The sequence below is a fragment of the Monosiga brevicollis genome, genomic scaffold, assembly GCF_000002865.3.
Source record: "Monosiga brevicollis MX1 MONBRscaffold_5 genomic scaffold, whole genome shotgun sequence".
Classification (NCBI taxonomy): Eukaryota; class Choanoflagellata; order Craspedida; family Salpingoecidae; genus Monosiga; species Monosiga brevicollis.
This window is the reverse complement of record NW_001865042.1, coordinates 259,430-277,646: the sequence shown is the minus strand read 5'-3', so window position 1 is coordinate 277,646 and position 18,217 is coordinate 259,430. Positions and strand designations below refer to the sequence as shown.

The 18,217-nt window shown below is 58.5% G+C and overlaps 1 protein-coding gene across 1 annotated transcript in view; it reads right to left on the bottom strand.

Annotated features, from left to right (window-relative positions):
- Window positions 1-280: 280 nt before the first annotated feature.
- The window catches only part of MONBRDRAFT_23789 (uncharacterized protein), a gene marked incomplete at both ends in the record, with an annotated part of 55,720 nt that continues 37,783 nt past the window's right edge, over window positions 281-18,217 (bottom strand). The window contains 7 exons of the mRNA XM_001744025.1: window positions 281-867; window positions 1,033-5,625; window positions 5,890-17,059; window positions 17,217-17,265; window positions 17,414-17,628; window positions 17,718-17,772; window positions 17,806-17,878. Coding sequence (XP_001744077.1) covers window positions 281-867; window positions 1,033-5,625; window positions 5,890-17,059; window positions 17,217-17,265; window positions 17,414-17,628; window positions 17,718-17,772; window positions 17,806-17,878 — 16,742 coding nt within the window. The remainder of the gene's footprint in view (window positions 868-1,032; window positions 5,626-5,889; window positions 17,060-17,216; window positions 17,266-17,413; window positions 17,629-17,717; window positions 17,773-17,805; window positions 17,879-18,217) is intronic.

The following is an 18,217-nucleotide window of genomic DNA, read 5'->3' as shown; positions in this document are numbered from 1 at the left end:
TTTGTGTCTTCTCACCCTTTATGCGCCCATCAGTCAAGCAATCGACCGGTTAGACAAGATCTTCAATTCTTGCAATCTTACCAACCCACTCGCAAATGTCAAATACCACCACACTCTTGACCGCATTAACCCTGAGCAGATCAGGTCAGAAATAAGAAAACAAAACACACAAAGCCGAGGCAAAGCCCACGGACATGACTCTGCACCACAAAATGTAGCATAGACTTTGCCAAATCCACAATGCACACACACCAACAACTGACAGTCATGCACATTGGCATCAAAGCTGAACGCGCACACAGGTAGCGTTATAGGCCTCAATGCTCACACTGCGAGTTCCCACGTAGACTTCTGCAAAGCGGCTGCCACCACCCAGAATGGTCTCATCACCACAAAAGGTGACAAAAGTGCCCGTGCGTCCCTGTGGGGGGAACGCGTCGAGATACAGAGCCTCCTCGAGATATTGGAAGCCCATGCCAGTGCCGACTGTGCCCAGAACAAAAGCACCTGTGCTCGTCTCAATTTTAATGTCACCGTAACCATCGACGCTGTGGCTGTTGGCAATGACGTGGATGCTCGTGTCGTTGGCAGCAACCAAGGTGGCCTCAATGCCCGCCAAGAGCACGGCCGTGATGGCCCCGGCATGGGCCTGCAAGTGCCTTCCTTCGATCACCACCTGGGTACCTTGAACACCGCTGCCAGGAATCACAGCCTCAATCTCGCCTGGCGCACCATAGTCAACAATGCCATGGGCTGTAATGGTGGCGCCCGAGTTGGCCTCGATCTTGACGTTCAAGGCCGAACCTGCCGTCGGGCGCGCTCCGGCACGTACCACGACGAGCGTGTTGTTCTCTGATTCGATCGCAGCTAACACACCACCGATCCAAACTCGAGTCACGGCCTCGGCTGATAAACGAAGGCGCTCGCCTCGGATGCTCACTCGTGTGCCCTCATGAATCACAGCTGGGGTCACCGACGAAACGTTGCCAGTTCGATTGAAAAAGAAGCCATCAACTGCCGTAACGGTGGCACCCGTGTCAGCCGTGATCACGACATCGCCCTGACTGGAGGTGCGGTTGTCTGCTACCACGATCACCATGCTATTATTGGCGCTCAGAATCTCTTGTACTTCCAATCCCACCAGCGTGACAGAACGGACGGCAGAGCCACCCAAAAGGCCACGACCTCGGATGGTGACGACCGTGCCAAACTGACCAAATTCTCGATCAATGTGCTCAATGGCGCCATCCTCCAACTGTGTCCAGCCGGTATACTCTGAGCGGGCCCCCGTGTTGCTAATCAGCGTAATCGGGAGGCTGCTGCCCGCCGTAGCCGTTTGAATGCGCACCACCACTTGGGTTGAGGACTGAGCCTCAATTGGCATTGAGACGTTGTTGAAGAGAGCCGCGACCAACGAGGACCCCTGCCCAAAAAGTCGCTGGCCGGTGACCGTGACGCGCGTGTCCAGCTGACCTGTCAATGGGACCACGTCCGTAATGATGGATGATGGCGCATAGGTCCATGCCTGGCTCAAGGCCGTCATCGAGCCTGAGTCCACTTCAATCACCACATCAGCCGCGGCACCGGTTGCTACGCCGGCCGCTGCTCGTACGACGACCCGCATGTCCGACTGTGAGACGATGCTCTCGACGTTCACGCCAGCCAGGCGTACGTTGGTCACTTGGGTGCCGTCAAGATAGAGGCTGCGACCGTCCAGTGTCACCAGGGTGCCCAGCTGCCCAGAGGTCGGGTTTACGGCCGTAATCTCACCGTACACCCAGCTAAAGTTGCTGGAGACTGTAGCCCCGGACCGCGCAGCAAGAACAAGCGGGCCTGCACGGGAGCAGGAGCTACCGCATCGGGCCGTGGTCGCAACGACTACCGTGTCATTCTGGAAAGTAACGTCTGCAGTTGCGCCGGCCACCGTTAGCGTCAATGGGTTGGAGCTGCCCTGCAACAGATGCTGACCATAAATGGTGATGACCGTGCTGGCTGCGCCAGCAGCGGGAAACACACTCGAAATGACGGCGGGAGGTAGGTAGGTCCAGCTCTGACCACTCGCAACCGTTGCACCTGTGTCCGCCACCAAGACGATGACACCATTCCTGGCCGTCGCCGCCTGGGCCTTGAGCGTGACTGAAAAGTCGTTGCTTCCATCGATGATAGTCGCGGGCACTCCGGCAATGGTGGCTGAAACAATTGCGTTGCCACCCGCACGAAGACCAGACCCGATGACGTTCACCTCGGTACCGGTTGTACCCGCGGCGGGTTGCAACAAGGAGATGACGGGGGGTGTAACAAAGGCGAAGCGCGCGCCCTCAAAGTGGGCACCCGAGGTGGCCTCAAGGCGCACGGTAGCGTTTCGAGCGCTTGCCGCCGCACCGGCTCGCACAACCAAGAGCGTGTCGTTGGCCATGATGATCTCTGTGCTGGGCACGCCCGCCAGGCGCACTGTTGACAGATTGCTGTACAAGTCCAAGTGTTGCCCCGCCAGTGTAACTCGTGTTCCCGCACTACCGGACGCAGGCGTGACGCTCTCAATGGTCGGAGCGGGGCCGATGGTAAAGTTGGCGCCTGTCTGGGAGGCGCCACTGGCTAGCTCGAGGCGCACACTGCCAACAGCCGGGCCGGCGGCGGGCAATCGTACCACGACTGCACTGTCCGCTGCCTGCACAATATCGACCGCAACGCTGGCCAGCGCTGCACTGGCAATGGCTTCCGAACCCTGCAGCAAATGCTGGCCCCGGATGGTCACGAGAGCGCCTTCCATACCCACATCAGGAATGACGGCATCGATTCGCATGCGCTCAGCGTATGTCAGATTGACCAAGGCATACGTGGCGTTGCTGGACGCGGTCACATGAACAGGCAAGGTGCTGCCCGCGGCGTGATCTGGTGCCACGAAAACGATGCTGGCGTCGCTGTAAGCCTCAACGGACAAGGCGGGCGCGCCGCCTACTTCAACTTGAGGCATTCCAGTGGAGCCGGCCAAGAGGCCCGTACCCGTCAGCGTGACTACAGTTGTTGCCTGAACCACAGGGGGGTCAACAGCTGTCACGATGGGCGGGACCACGTAGGTGAAGGCTGCCACTCCGCTTTCGATTTCTCCCCCCTGTGTGCCTTGCACGCGCACAGAGCCCGACAGCGCACTAGGCGTCCCGAGAACGCGAACCACAATCTCATCGTCGCTGGCGGTCAAGACCTCGCTGGCCACGCCAGCCAGTAAGACGGCCTCAACGGCCGCCCCCGTCAATAGGCGCTGGCCGTAGATTCGGACCGTGGTGCCATATGTGCCGCTGTTCGGGTGCACCAAGTCGATGATGCCGGTGGGCAAAACCGTCAAAAGGGCTGGCACAGCGAGCAGCGCCCCAGTCGATGACAAAAGCGCAATATCAGCCGCGACTGTTACATTTGCGGACAGCTCTGGGCAGGCAAATACCACGACGGTATTGTTCGCCGCAGCAATCAGAGCTGGGGATCCCGCTACCTCAAGCTGCAACAAATGTGCATCGAGGGCAACACTTCCCAGCAAGTTGTCACCAGTAAGAGTAACGCGAGTGTGTGACTGGCAACTGCTCGGCGTGATTGTTGTGATCGTGCCACGCGTGTCTTGTGTCCATACACCCACCGCCTTGCTGATGGCGCCCGAATCTGCAACCACCACCACTGAAAGGTTGGCAGCAGGCTCTTGATCCGCGGCGCGCACCACGACATGCGTATCATTGGATGCTGGGCGGATGGCCGTTGCCGAGACGTTGCCCAGCTGCACATCGGCGATAGAGGCTCCCCCAGCTAGGAGACCAGAGCCAGTAATTGTGACCCAGGTGCCGCGTCGCCCGTACGAGGGTGAGACAGCAGTGATTATAGCCACCGAGGCGTACTCAAAGCCATCGGCGCGAACAAAGGCGCCAGAGGCGCCGCGCAGCACAACGTCACCTCGACCTGCCGCCCCCAGGCCAGCACGCACAACAAGTTCCGTCGAGCTTGCACGCACAATGACAGCGCTTACGTTGGCCAAGGTGACATCAATCACCGACGTGTTGAGTAGCAAGTTGTGCCCTGCGATGGTGACGTAGCTGCCCTCTTGACCACGATCGGGCGAGATGGCCGTCACCTGCGCAGGCTCGAGAATGTCCAGCTCTGCTGATGTGGCCGAGTAAGCATACGTGCCACCCTCGGCGGTTGATAATACTAAACTGGCTGCGCCGGCGGGGCTTGGTCCTAGGCGGAATACCACTTGCGTTGCGTTCTGGCCAAGGATGTTCGAAGCGCTGACGTTATTCACGCTCAAGGTATTCAACGCCCCAACACCGAGGCCTAGGTCGCGACCCGAGATCGTCACGTAAGTACCTTCTTGCGCCACGGCAGGGAAGATCCGTTCAACGGTGGGAGTGGGAGCCAAGACTAGGCCTGCCGCCAGCTCAACACGGCCACCGTGTTCATTTAGAAGTACCAGGGTTTGTGGCCCAGCAGACACACCACTCAGCGGCAATCGAATAACCACCGTCGATGCGTTGCTGCCGGGCAGCACCTCTGCCTCAGCAGACCCCACATACGCATGGGCTACACTGGTCCCATGCGCTGTTAAATTTGTACCCGTGAGTACGACACGGCTGCCCAAGTAGGTTGTTGAGGGCGACACTTGCAGAATGGCTCCGCGAGGGTGATACGTGAAGCCATTAGACAGCGCTGTGCGCGCTCCCGAGTCAGCAGTGAGAACCACGTCACCCTGGGCGGCCTCCACCGCATGCCCGGCTTGTACAATAACGTGAGTATCGTTCTGGAGTGCAACGCTTTCCACGGATACGCCTGCCAGGCTCACCTGGGTTAGGTTGAGGCCATAACCCAGCAGATGAGTGCCTGTGATGGTAACCGTGGTGCCTTGCTGACCCTCACTCGGGTTGACGGCATCGATCACCGGGGCTGTTAAGTATTCAACAATCTGTGAAGAGTTGTACTTGGCACCCGAGCTCGCTGCAATCTCAATCACACCCGAGCTCGGGGCGGCTGCAGCCAGCGCAAGCACAATCTTCGTGTTGCTTGCACTCAAGATTTGCTCCGCAAGAACGCCCGCGGCGCGCACCAATGCCAAAGACGAGGCTCCACCCAATAGATGAGAGCCCGTGAGAGTCACGCGTGTGCCTTGTACGCCGTAGCGAGGTGTCACTGATGCCACGATGGGTACTGGCACGTAGCTGAAGGCAAGCGGAATCATCACAGCAGCCCCACTTTCCGTCGTCAGCACAACATCACCCACGCCCGGAACGCCAACGGCAGCACGTAGGACGACAACTGTCCTGCTTGCGTTGACAATCTCGGCCTCGACATCATTCAATGAAGCGTGCACCAACCCAGAGCTGTGCGCAAACAGGAAGCGACCACGGAGGGTGACAAGCGTGCCATACATGCCACTGCTTGGTACGATGCTGTCAATTTGCCCCGCAATTGTGTATGTATAGGTCTGTACCGACTCCACAAAGGCTCCTGTGTTGGCGCGCAGAGTGACGCTACCCGTCGTTCCATGCTGACCCGAGTTGGCTGACACAACGACTTGGGTGTCATTGGCTGACAGCACATCTGCGCCGACTCCGGCCACAGTCACCGACGACAAACTCGTTCCTCCACCTAATCGGATCAAGTCATGGTGACAGCGCGTGAGTGAGTCTGATGGCGATCTATACAACGTTGTCCCCCACCCAACTACATGGCCTCCTCACACGACCACATCCTTTCAGCTCATTATCTCAGTATATTCCTACATGGGGTATCGCCCTTGCTCAACATCGATACTTATTTGGGACTGCACACTCCAGCCGAGCCACAAACGTTAACAGCACAGCACAGCAAGACTTGGTAGACCACATGAATTCAATACAAATGACCACATACCTAGAAGTGCTGTGCCAGAGATGGTTACTCGCGTGCCGGCTTGGCCAGAAGTAGGCGCGACATTGGTTATGTCAGCAGGCGGTAAAAAGTTGAAGGCATTCACGACACGGACCCTGGCGCCCGTGTCACCCAAGATAGTAATGTTGGCAGCGCCTTCCACCATGGTCAGAGGCGTTGCGACCTCAATAAACAAGTCAAAAGCAGGGGGTACGATTGTAGCTTCGGTATTCTCGAAGAATACTCGTACACTCGTGGCACCACCCAACAGACGACGGCCATAGATGCGCACAAGAGTGCCTCGTGTACCCTGTGCGGGCAGCACTGTTTCCACTTCCGATGCCACCCAGGTGAAGCTTCCGCCCTCGCTGAGACTGCCGGTTGCTCCTTCCACCAAAACGCTTGTTGAAGCGGCATCCTCCTCATTGTTAGCAATCAGGATAAGCATAGTGTCGTTCGCAAATTCAATGGCTGCGTCCACGCCAGCCAGTGCTGCGCGAGCGACGGCGCCCGAACCACCAGTCAGGCCATGGCCCAGCAGGGTCACACGCGTGCCGATGCGGCCACTTGATGGCGTCACGGTTTGCACAAGGGGACGAGGCAGAAGCGTCAGCGGCAGAGCCGGACGCGCCAGCAAAGCCCCGTTTGGCAAGGTCATGTTGAGCGACACGTTGGAACCGACGCCTCCACGAACAACGAGCACAATCGCTTCGTCCGTGTAGCTTTGAATATCAGCAGGAACCCCTGCTAATGAGGCAGTACTGGGATTGCTTGCGCTACCCGCAAGCAAGTTGGTGCCTTGGAGAGTGACGCGAGTGCCGTACGAGGCGACGCTCGGCTGCACAACAGTGATATCGGGGGCCAGCAACAGCTCGAAGGAATTGCTGGCCGAGTGCACGGTTGCACCGCTCTCTGAGATGAGTGTGACGGTAACATTGCTGGGCGTCGTAATGAGTCCAACAAGGCGCACCACCACGGTGGTTGATGAGGCTGACAGCACCTGTGCCGCAACGTCTCCAAACAATACCTCCCGCAGAGGCAGAGCGCTGGAGCCCAGCAAGCGAGAGCCGGTGAGGGTCACGACAGTGGACGTCGCACCACGAGTAGGTTGCACGCTTGAGATCTCGCCCGGTAATTGGATGTCAACAGCGTCAGAGCGCTCCCAGCTGCCACCCGTGTTGACTGTCACACGCAGAGTCGCACTGTTGACGGCGTCAACTGCCGCTTCCGGCAAAGACAGCAGCATGAATGTGTCGTTTGCAAAAGTTGGCTCAATGGATAGCGCACCAAGCTGCAGGTCTACAACTTCGGTGCCGCCAGCAAGGAGAGCCCGGCCACTAATCGACAGGATTGTGTTCACTTGCACAACGCGTGGCGAGATGCTTGATATCGTGGGTACCACGTATGCCCCGTCCGTGAGGTTGGCGTGCAATTGCGCGCCCGTGTCGCTTTCCATGAATAGGGAAACGCTGGCTGCCTCTTGAGTGCGAGGTCCCGCCACAGCCGTGATAACAGTATCATTGGCCTGTAGCACCGCCGAGGCGTTGACGCCCGCCAATAGCAAGTGGGATACAGTCGAGCCACCGCCCAACAATTGCGTGCCCTGCAGAGTCACGATTGTACCTGTGGCTAAGCGTGCAGGGTGCATGCTGATGATAGCTCCAGGCGGAACAACAGTCGTGGCATTCAAAACGTGGACGCGTGATCCTGACGTGGCTTCGATGGTGATGGCCACGGGGCCTGGCTCCACACCGGCCATGGTGATGGGCGCTCGAGCAACAATGACACTGTCGTTGGCAAGGTTGATGTCTGTCCAGGCCACACCACCAATGTCCAGTGAGAGCAAAGCTCCACCACCCAGGAGCTCTTGGCCTGTGATCGTCAAGCGCGTGCCCGCTCGCACCCGAGCTGGAGTCGCTGCAATAATCTGTCCAGCCTGGCGGTAAGTAAAGGCAGCGCCTCCGAGCGTCACATGTGCTCCGCTGTTGGAGTGTAAAATCACGCGCCCGCTGATTTCGGCAAACGGATCCATCGGCTGACCGGCACGCAGTACAACCTGGGTGTTGTTGTAGGTCAGGATTGCGGCGGGGACGCCTGCCAGGGTGGCCCTGACCACAGCCTCGCCATGTGCAAGCAAATTTTCGCCGTGGACCGTGACGGTGTTGTTGGTAAACCCTCGGTTGGGGACGATGGCCGTTATGACTGCTGGCGTGCCGTAGCTCCAGCCGTTCAGCAGCTCCACAAAGGCACCCGTCGAGGCCTGCACAAAGACATCGCCTTGGATTGCGAGTGCGCCTGCCACGCGGAAAGTCACGTTTGCAGCGGACTGCGCCAGGATTTCTGCTTCCACACCTGCCACCTCGACGCGCACCACTGTATCACCCATGAGCAGATCTGTGCCAAAGAGGCTCACTACGGTGCCATTTGTGCCATTAATGCGACTAAGGCTATTGATGTTGGCTTGCGGTGCGGCCGTAAAAGCTCCCGTAAAAGTACTGATTGCCCCAGTGTCAGCGACGATGGTCACATCTCCACTGCCCGCGACAAGACCTGCTGGAACTTGGAAGGACAGAGCGCTGTCCGAACCCGTGTCAAGCACCGCCACGCGGACATTGCCTTGAAGCCAAAGCTCTGCTACGGCGCTGCCGCCGCCCAACAAACGCTCTCCCACCAGAGTCGTGTTGACGCCATTGTGGAAGCGATCGCTGTGCGCCATACTCGTTAAAGTTGCCGGCTGCAATACGGTAAAGGCATCTGAACGCGTCAAATCCACCAGAGTGTAGCCAGCACGAAGCTGCAGAGTGCAAAGGGCCGGTGGATTAATCGCAGTCGGGGGGGCAGGTGCGGTAAAGATTACAGTTTCGTCGGTGGCCGACTCTAGGATAGCCTCAGCGCCGCACAAGTACACGGCACTCAAATTGCCATCTCGGAGTAAGTGCTCGCCATTGACAGTGACACGGGTGCCATGGCGGCCCGACGCGGGAGTAATAGTAGACATGACGGCGAATGAAAATGCAGACGTGGCTTCCACTACGGCTCCGCTCGAGGCCGAGACCACCACGTTGCCGGTACCAGTGCCCTGATCTAGGATCTCCACTCGCACAAAGGTTGAATTGCTAGACAATACGCGTGTCGCTGCTCCTGCGATCGAGACATCAAGCGCCACACCATCGCTTGGCAAGAAAGCGCCATAGAGGGTGACAATCTGGCCTCGGACGCCGGCCTCGGGCTCCACGCGATCGATGCGACCCTCGGGAAGGATGGTGAGATAAACTTCATCACTGTTCACAAGAGCACCAGTATCGGCTTCCAGCTCAAACGTGGCATTGATGGCTTCGGTGTGGTTCATGCCAACGGGCATGGTGAATCGCACCTGATTGCACGAGGCACCGGCCAAAGGCTCAAACTCTTGCCCTGCCAGACGTACTTGGGATACGCGGGTGCCGTGCCCACAGAGATCGAGACCACTGACAGTGACGATGGCTCCCGGGCTAACCACCTGGCTGTCGGTTCCAACGACAACGCCGGCACGGCGATAGATCCAACTGGTACGAACCACAGCGCCCGATGTGCTCTGCAATACCACCTCCACCTCCGTATCCACGGAGACGGCGCGCTTTGGCGCACGGGCAACAACAAAGCTGTCATTGGCCAACAGCAGCTCACCCATGATTCCACCAAAAGTCACTGCTTCCACGTCCGCGCCGTAGGCACGCAGGTTTGTGCCAGTGAGAGTCACCTTGGTGCCGTGTTGGCCCAAACCTGGTTGAACACTTGTCACGTTGGGCAGAATGGCAAGTGTGAAGTTGTCATTGAAGACAGCGCGCGAGCCATCTGCAGCACGCAGCACCACCGAACCGACCAGCTCCGGCCCTTCATGGCGGGGAAGCTGGACACGAACGACGGTGTCATTAAAGGTCAGCACGCCGGCGGTCAAGCCAGCAAGCTCCACGGTGGGCGAGCCGGACGCGTTTGCCAAGAGACCTGTACCAAACAGAGACACAATGGTCCCCTCGGTACCTTGCAGTGGCTGCACCTGTGTAATCGCGCTCGGGGTGCGATACTTGAAACCGGCCACAAAGACCGCCGTGGCACCCGTATCACTGATGACCTCGACATTGCCAGCTGGCCTGCTGACGTTGCCGTCCGTTCGAGCTTGGACCTCCACGATCAGAAACGTAGCATTGACGTCCGAAGAGACGAGTTGAGCCGGCATACCATCTAGCACAACCGCTGCCACACGATGGCCGGCACCCAGAAGACGAGAGCCAGATACAGTGACAAGAGTCCCCGCCTGGCCCGACGCTGGTACCACACGGTGAATCTGGCTGGCTGGTGTAAAGTTGAAGGCGTCTGTGAGCGACACGAGCTCACCGCTGTCCGCTTCAAGTTCGAGCATTGCGCTGCCAGCGGGGTGCGAGAGGGCAGAAAACACGATGGACGTTGCATTGGCAAAGGTGGGAGTGACGTTTGTCTGCCCAAGCGATATGCGTGCAAACCTTGTTCCTGCGATGCCCAGCATGCTGATTCCCTGCACAGCGATGCGGGTGCCAACTTGCCCCGATGATGGCACCAGTGGGGCTATGCTAGGCGTCGAACCCCAGCTGAAAGCCTCGGCGACATCATACCAAGCACCCGTGGGCGCCGAGAGACGGAGCGTGACGTTTTCTTGCACGTCCTGCACAGGGACCCGGAACACGATTGTCGTCTGCGATGCCGACTCTGGCACGGCCACATGACCGCCCACGTTGACATATGACAGGTCGGCTGCACCGGCTAGCAGATGTGTGCCTGTCAATGTCACACGGCAGCCACGATTGCATCGACGCGGGGCCACGTTGGACACGGTGGGGTGATCGACAAAGGACCATGCGCCAGCAAGCTCGTAAAAGGCGCCGGACGTGAGTTCAACGCGGAGCGAAGCATTGTTCATGGCCAAAGCGCGATAGGGAGCAAGCACTACCACGCGCGTGTCTGACGTTTCTGTAATATTGCTGACTTCAAGGCCTCCCAATAACACGCGCTCAATGTCGTCAGCTCCCAGCAGCAAGCTTTGACCCATCAGCGTGACTCGAGTGCCTTGGTTACCACTCGTTGGGGCGACTGCAATCGTGGGTCGGCTCAGATAAGAAAAGACACCGCTGGCTTGAATAGCGGATCCCGTCAAACTGGACAAGCTGATTGTGGCATCACCAATCATGTCTGCGGCATAGCCTAGCCGGACCACCACCAGATGTGCACTCTCACTCATGATGCTGGCCGTTACGTTGCCAATGACAACTTGACTCAGATTGGCACCACCCTGCAGGCTGCTGCCTGTGATAGTTACGTATGTACCCTCCTGGCCACTGGCGGGCGTGACAGTATCGATGCGACTTGGTGGCATGTAGGTAAAATTGGTCAAGGACACAATCGTGCCAGACGTATTGGCTTTGAGTACAATGGGGCCAGTCGTTGCAATCCCAGCGTCTCCCAGTACCAGGACGACCATGGTGTCATTGCTAAAGAGCACATGAGCAGCCGTGCCAGCGACCGATGCCGATAAGGTCGCACCTTCAGGTGCCGCAGCTCGTAGACCCGTACCGACCACGGTCACCACGGTGCCTTCCACGCCGCGCACCGGCAAAAACGTGGATACGGCACCATCACCGAGCGCAGTCAGACTGGCAATGCTGTCCATGCGAGCGCCTGTGTCGGCCACAAGCGTCACGGCGATGGTGGCTGCTGTGACGCCAGCTGGAAATGCGAATATCACCGCGTCATTGGTAGCGGCAAGAGATTCCACCGTCCATGTGCTTCCACCGTTCAATAGAACCTCCCTGATCGTGTTTCCTCCACCCAGCAAGTTACTGCCTTGCAAGGTGACTCGTGTACCCTGCTGTGCCCGAGCGGGGCTCACGGTGGTCACCAGGGGCGTTGTCAAGACTGTCAGGTTGGTTTCGGACCACGTTTCGGCGCCGGTCGAGCCCAATAGCTGGATAGGAGCACTGGCTGGCATGGTATTGACCAACTCCACCACAAGATGGGATGCGTTGGCTGTCAGCACAATCGCGCCTACCCCAGCCACCAAAACGGCCTGAACGCTACCCCCTTGGAACAAGCCTACGCCGGCCAGTGTCACCCGTGTGCCATACATCCCACTCGCTGGACTCACGCTCAGAATGCGTGTTTCCGCGGCAAAGGTGATGGGTTGCATCGGGCTGTAAAATGCACCAGAATCGACGGTGTATGACACAAAGCCAGCGCCAGTGCCATTGGGAGCTCGCAGCACTACATGCGAGGAACTCGACGAGACAACTTCAGCCGACTGATTCGCCAAAGTGGCCGAGATGATCTCTTGCGCACCGAGCAGCAGGCGTGTACCAACAAGTGTGACCAACGTGCCTCGCTGCACAGTTGCAGGGTGAACGCTCGTCACATTGGGCAGAGGTACGTACGAAAAGGCACCTGACTGGCGAGCCTCGGCGCCAATTGCTAAGGAGAGGACAACATCGCCGGTGATTGCAACAGACAAGGCACCAGCGCGTACCACAAGCGACAGATCACTTGCGTGCAGCACTTCGGCTGGCACACCAGCAAGAGTAACAGATGCAATTGTAGCAGAATCGCCGGTTCCCGCCAGAAGCTGAGCACCACGAATGGTGACAAGAGTGCCCTGCTGACCTGACGCAGGCGTGACGGCATCGATATCTACGGGTGCAATAAACGAGAATGCCGCCTCAAACACAGTCGTCGCGCCAGACTGCGCGACCAAAGCCACGTCAACGGTCGAGGGCGAGGTTGGTCCATCAAACAGGCGCACAAGGACAGCGGAGTCATTGTAGAAGACGATGCGCGTTTGATAATCACCGAACTGAACGCTCGATAAAACAGCGGCGCCTTGCAAAAACCCTTCACCACGAAGCGTGATCAACATGCCCTGTTGACCAACCGCTGGCTCCACAGAACTCAATGTTGCGTTGCCAACAAAAGAAAAGTTGCTTGTGGAAAAGATGGTAGCGCCTGACATCGCCTCAATGAGCACCTGGCCTGACCCATAGCCGCTCGGGACGGCCACGCGCACCAGGTTGTCGCTCTCATACAATATGTCCGCTTTTTGACCCGCCAAGAGAACGCGGTGCAGGGCGGATGCGTATCCGAGCAGATTGGTACCCACAATGTAAACCGTCGCACCAGGCCCAGCAACGAGCGGACTAATTTGACTAATTGCACCGGCGGTGCGTAATTCAAAGGTGACGGTAGACTCAGCAAAAGAGCCATCGGAAGCTTGAAGAAGGGCTACATCACTGGACACCGGCTCATCTGGAGTGCGAAGCATAACAGTGGACGCGTTGGCAAAAATGACATTAGCAGGGCGGTTCGCCAGCCAGGCCGCTCCGAACGTCTCGGAAAAGCCGAGGAGGCGCTTGCCCGTCAAGGTGACAATTGTGCCTTTCTGCCCAACTGCAGGCGCAATGTCCTCAATGGCGCCGGGAGCAACCGACATGGTTACATTGCTGAACACGTGATATGCTCCCGATAAGGCTCTCAGCTCCACGTCGACCATGCCCGCCACCATATTCTTGGGAGCTCGAAAGTCGAGACTTTCATTGCTTCCAGCAAGGTTAAGGACGGGTTGACCCCCCAGGAACACCTCAGCAAGCTGACTGCCGAGATGAAGGTCAGAGCCGACGAGGGACATGAATGTCCCCCACGTGGCTTGGGTCACATTGCTACCAGAAAAGACTGGAACGGAGGTGCCGGTCCAATTCAATTGCGGGGCTGAAGATGCGTATGCACCCGACTTGAGCACAACTCGAATTGGACCCGCCCCGGGCGCATAACCCGCGCTGATGATTCGTGCGTTCAGATGGGTCGCATTGACGGATAAGACTTCTGCAGCGGCGTTCGCCAAGTACAGTTCCTGAACGTCCGTTTGCAAAAAGTAAAACTTCCCAGATATGAGCACTCTTGTGCCCACATAGCCCAAGATCGGTTCCACTGCGGAAAGCTGAATTGGTGTCAGGACGGTGAAATTGAACACGCTGCTCACGTACGCGCCGTTGTCGGCTTCAAGCCGGATTGGACCGGACACCGCGGAGACAAATGGCACAAGCACTACAGCAAAGCCCTCATGCACACCATCAATGATCTCGGCTTCCTCACCCGCAATTGAGGCGTGCACCAGTGAAGCGCCGCCGGCAAGCAGATTATTGGTAGAGATGTTGACAACGGTGCCACCCGAGCCCGAGGACGGAAAAGCGGCGGTGATGGAGCCCGGGGGGTAGGGAGTCCAGAGCGGAGCGGCAGAGGTGGTGGCACCACCATTGTCAGCCTCGAGACGAACGGCCACGGGCGTGCCCACGGGCCCACCCACGGCTGGGCCCACCTCCAAAACAACAACGCTGTCATTGTTGAAGCGCACCGACACTGCATCACTTCCCAGCCAAGCGTTTGCCACGCTCGTGCCGGCCATCAGCAGATTCTGGCCAAACACCGTGACTCGCGTGCCACGACGTCCCGTGGCCGGTTCCAAACGCTCGACTTCGGCCGGCGCTGCATACGCTACAACATCTGCCAGCAGGGCAACGGCACCCGTATCGGCAACGATTTCAACATCACCAGCCGCCAAGGCCGTTGCAGAGGCGCCAGCATGCACCACAATCTCGCTGTCGCCGCCGCTTTCAATTGTCGCGACAGCAACGCCTGCCAGGTGAACACTGGCAATCGAGGCACCACCGCCCAGCAAACGCTGGCCGCTGATTGTAACTAACACACCGGCATGGACCGTGGCCGGTGCCACGGCGGTCACGTTGCTGGCAGGCAGATACTCAAAGCCGGTCGTCAGGGTTACAATGCCCCCTGAGGCGGCCACCAGTTCCACCGTTCCGTTGCCAGTCACAACGCCGGGCCCGGCCACAACCACCACCGTTTCATTGCTCTGGCTCTCAATCGTGCCCGATACGCCACCCAGAGTCACGCTGCTCAAGCTGGTACCGTGTGCCAGGAGGTTGGTGCCACGGATGGTCACCCGCGTACCCTCTTGCCCGGAACGCGGCGTCACTGTCGCAACTTGGCCTTGTTCTCGGTACGTAAAGCCGCCAGCCAGGGTAATCTCAGCGCCATCAGCACCCGTCAGCACAACGTCGCCCTGGCCCAAGGCCGCATCGCCGTTCCCAGCCACAACCACCACAGACGTGTCGCTTTCCGATTCAAGCGTTCCAGCCACGCCGTGGAGCGCCACGCTGACAACGGCGCCGGTGCTACCGCCGCGCAGGCCAGTGCCTTGCAGCGTCACGAGCGTGCCCAGCTGGCCAAAGCCCGGGGTTACGCTGTCGATCACGCCTGGCTGGACATACTTCCATTCACCGTCTGGCAGGGTGTTTTGGGCTTGGCCGGTGGTCATGTCCACCACGGCGCCCGTGTCGCTGGTTAAAACAATGTCACCACCCTGCGCCGACGCGCTGGCATTCACAATGGCTACCACGCGCGTGTTGCTTGCCTCGAGGATGCTCAGTACAGGGACCCCGACCACGGTCATGCCAGCCAGAGTCACCCCATTGCCAAGGAGCCGGCTACCCGTGACCGTGATGCGCGTCTTGTACATGCCCTGAGCTGGGACCACGTTGTCAATCGCGCCGCGCGCCAAGTACTCAAACCCCGGGTTGAGGGTGAGCGTTTGGCCCGAGTCGCTGGTCAAAACAATGGCCACATCACCGGCAATCGCATTGGGTGCACGCACAATCACCTGACTAGCATTTGATTGCTCCACAATGCTGGCGGCGGCTGCGCCAAAGCGTACGGCCGTGATGGTGCTTCCGCCTGCCGCCAGTGCGACACCCGTAATGGTGACACGAGTGCCCTCCTGACCCTGTGCGGGGCTCACATTGGTGATGCGGGCATAGGTCCACGCCTCAACGCCGCGAACTGTGGTGCCCGTATTGGAGCGAATGACCACGTCGGCCACGCCCAAGGGCGCAGCGGCGCCGCTACCGACAAAGGCCGTGATGAGGCTATCATTGGCAAAGACAACCGACACGACTGGTTGACCGGCCAGCGTTAGGCTAGTAACTGAGCTACCACCGCCCAGCATGCGCTCGCCCCGAATCGTCACGAGATCTCCTTGGGTGCCGGCGCTTGGCGTGACGCTTGTGACGCTGCCATCCGCAATGTACGTAAAGTTGGTGTCAGAGCGGTCCGACTGCAGCAGGGCGCCCGTGTTGGCGCGGACAACCACGGGGCCCGTTTTCAAAGCCCCGTAGTCTTGAACCGTCACAACAATCTGACTGCATGTGGTTGAGGGATTGACCACGGCCGCAAAGCCAGCAAGCGTGACATCGCTGATGGCACTGCCACCACCACACAGGTTGAGGCCCCGGATCGTCACCAGGGTGCCCTCGCGACCCGAGTTTGGGGTAACCGAGTCCACTTCACCGGGCGTCAGGTAGCGGAATCCATCGGTAAGTGATACCGCACCGCCCGTGGTTGCCTTCAGTTCGACAGTGGCAAAGGTGGCGTCTTGTGGGCCCTGTGGCACTGTGACGGTGACGACCTCGTCGCTGGCATTGAGCACTGTGGCCAAGCGGCCACCAAAGGACACCGAGGACAGGGCCACATCCGCGGCCAGCAGGTTGCTGCCCGCAATTGTCACAATCGTGCCCCACCGCCCACTGCTCGGCGTCAGGCTGCTGATGACACCCTTGGTCTGCAAGGTGAATCGTTGTTCAGCCTCCAAGTAGGCGCCTGCCCCATTGCTAATGCGTATGGGGCCTTCGAGGTCAACCGTGTTGTTGTGATTGGGAAGCGTGACCACGATTCTCTCATTCGTAAACGACAGAATCAAGGCTTCGTGTCCGGCGAGCGATACGGAGGTTACCTCGCTGCCATACAAGAGCAAGTTCGTGCCCTGAATAACAACCTGCGTATATATTTGACCGCGAGTCGGGGTCACATCAGCGACGGTCGCGTCCGCTTTATATTCAAAAACGTTTGTTTGAGAGATCACAGCGCCAGTGTTGGCCACCAAAGACACATTGAGCGTGCTTGTGTGGTTGAAAGCCGGGACTTGAAGCACAACAGATGAGGCATTCGCTTGCATTACGACGGCTGGCACCGCATTGAGGGTGGCGGACGCCAGTGACGTGCCGCCGCCCAACAGGCCTTGACCGTGCAGCGTCAAACGAGTTCCTTGTGTCTGTTGAAGGGGACGCACACAGTAGGATCATGACGGGAGTGAGCCAGCACCGAAGAAGCATCAAAAGAAGGGCAGAGGCTCAAGTGCGCGGTCGCATCGTGGGTGCCGGCCACATGATGCTGCAAAACTGTATGTCCCTAGCAAAGGCAAGACTCACCCCACTGGACGGCGTGGCACTCTCCACGCGGCCGGACGGGTAATATTGCCTACGGTGGTGGCATCAGGAAGACAGCGGGAATAAGAGACCATGAAAGAGACGTTTGATGTGTATGTCTTGGGTGGAGCTTCATGGCCGTTACAATGTGCAAGATTTAAAACCCTGGAGGGATTCAGCAGGTAGCAAAGAGGGCGTACCAGATGTTTGACATGACGGCTTGGGCACCTGAGTCGGCCACGAGCACAACATCACCTTGCATATCACCGGCCCCGTCGCCAGCAATTACAACCACCTCACTATCAGTGTCGGTAACGATGGTGGCAGGCACTCCAGCTAAAAGCACACTCTCAACTGCGGCGCCATATTTCTCGCCGTGCAGTCGCTCGCCGGCAATTGTGACTCGAGTGCCGACCTACACGCCACGTCGAGCCGAACAGATTTGAGTTTTGCGATGAAGGTATCAGAACTTGGATACGTCAGCCTAGACATTTCGCGACAAACCTGGCCTCTTGCAGGACTCGAAGCATCGAGGCAATCTTGGGCTTGGGTGGGTGCGCTGGTCAGAAAAAATATAACAAGTGCGGCGCACCATGCCGCCGGCCCTATAGAGTTGGCATAGCACAGGGGCGTCAGCACAAGAAAGAACACAAGACAGGTTTGACCTACATGGGTTCGTGCCAAAAGCCAAAGCTTACTCGAAGAATACATTGCCATCCTGCTGCGTGCCGGAAGGAAGGACTCGGTCGACCGCAGCCGATCGAGGTCAAAAAAGCAAAAAAAGCAAGTCAAGCCCTCTTTGAGTGCTCGCGCTCACGTAGCAGCTCGTCAGACAAGATGACAGCCCGCCGATCAGCAGGATACCCCGCCCCGTCACAAGGATGGCGAAGAGAGGGGCCCACAATGGGCCAGTCTTGTTCTTTGATGCGATTATCTGCTATACTTTGTGACTGAAGGTGCAATGGCAGCCCGAAGCCGGTCACGCCGGGAAAAAATACTCAAGT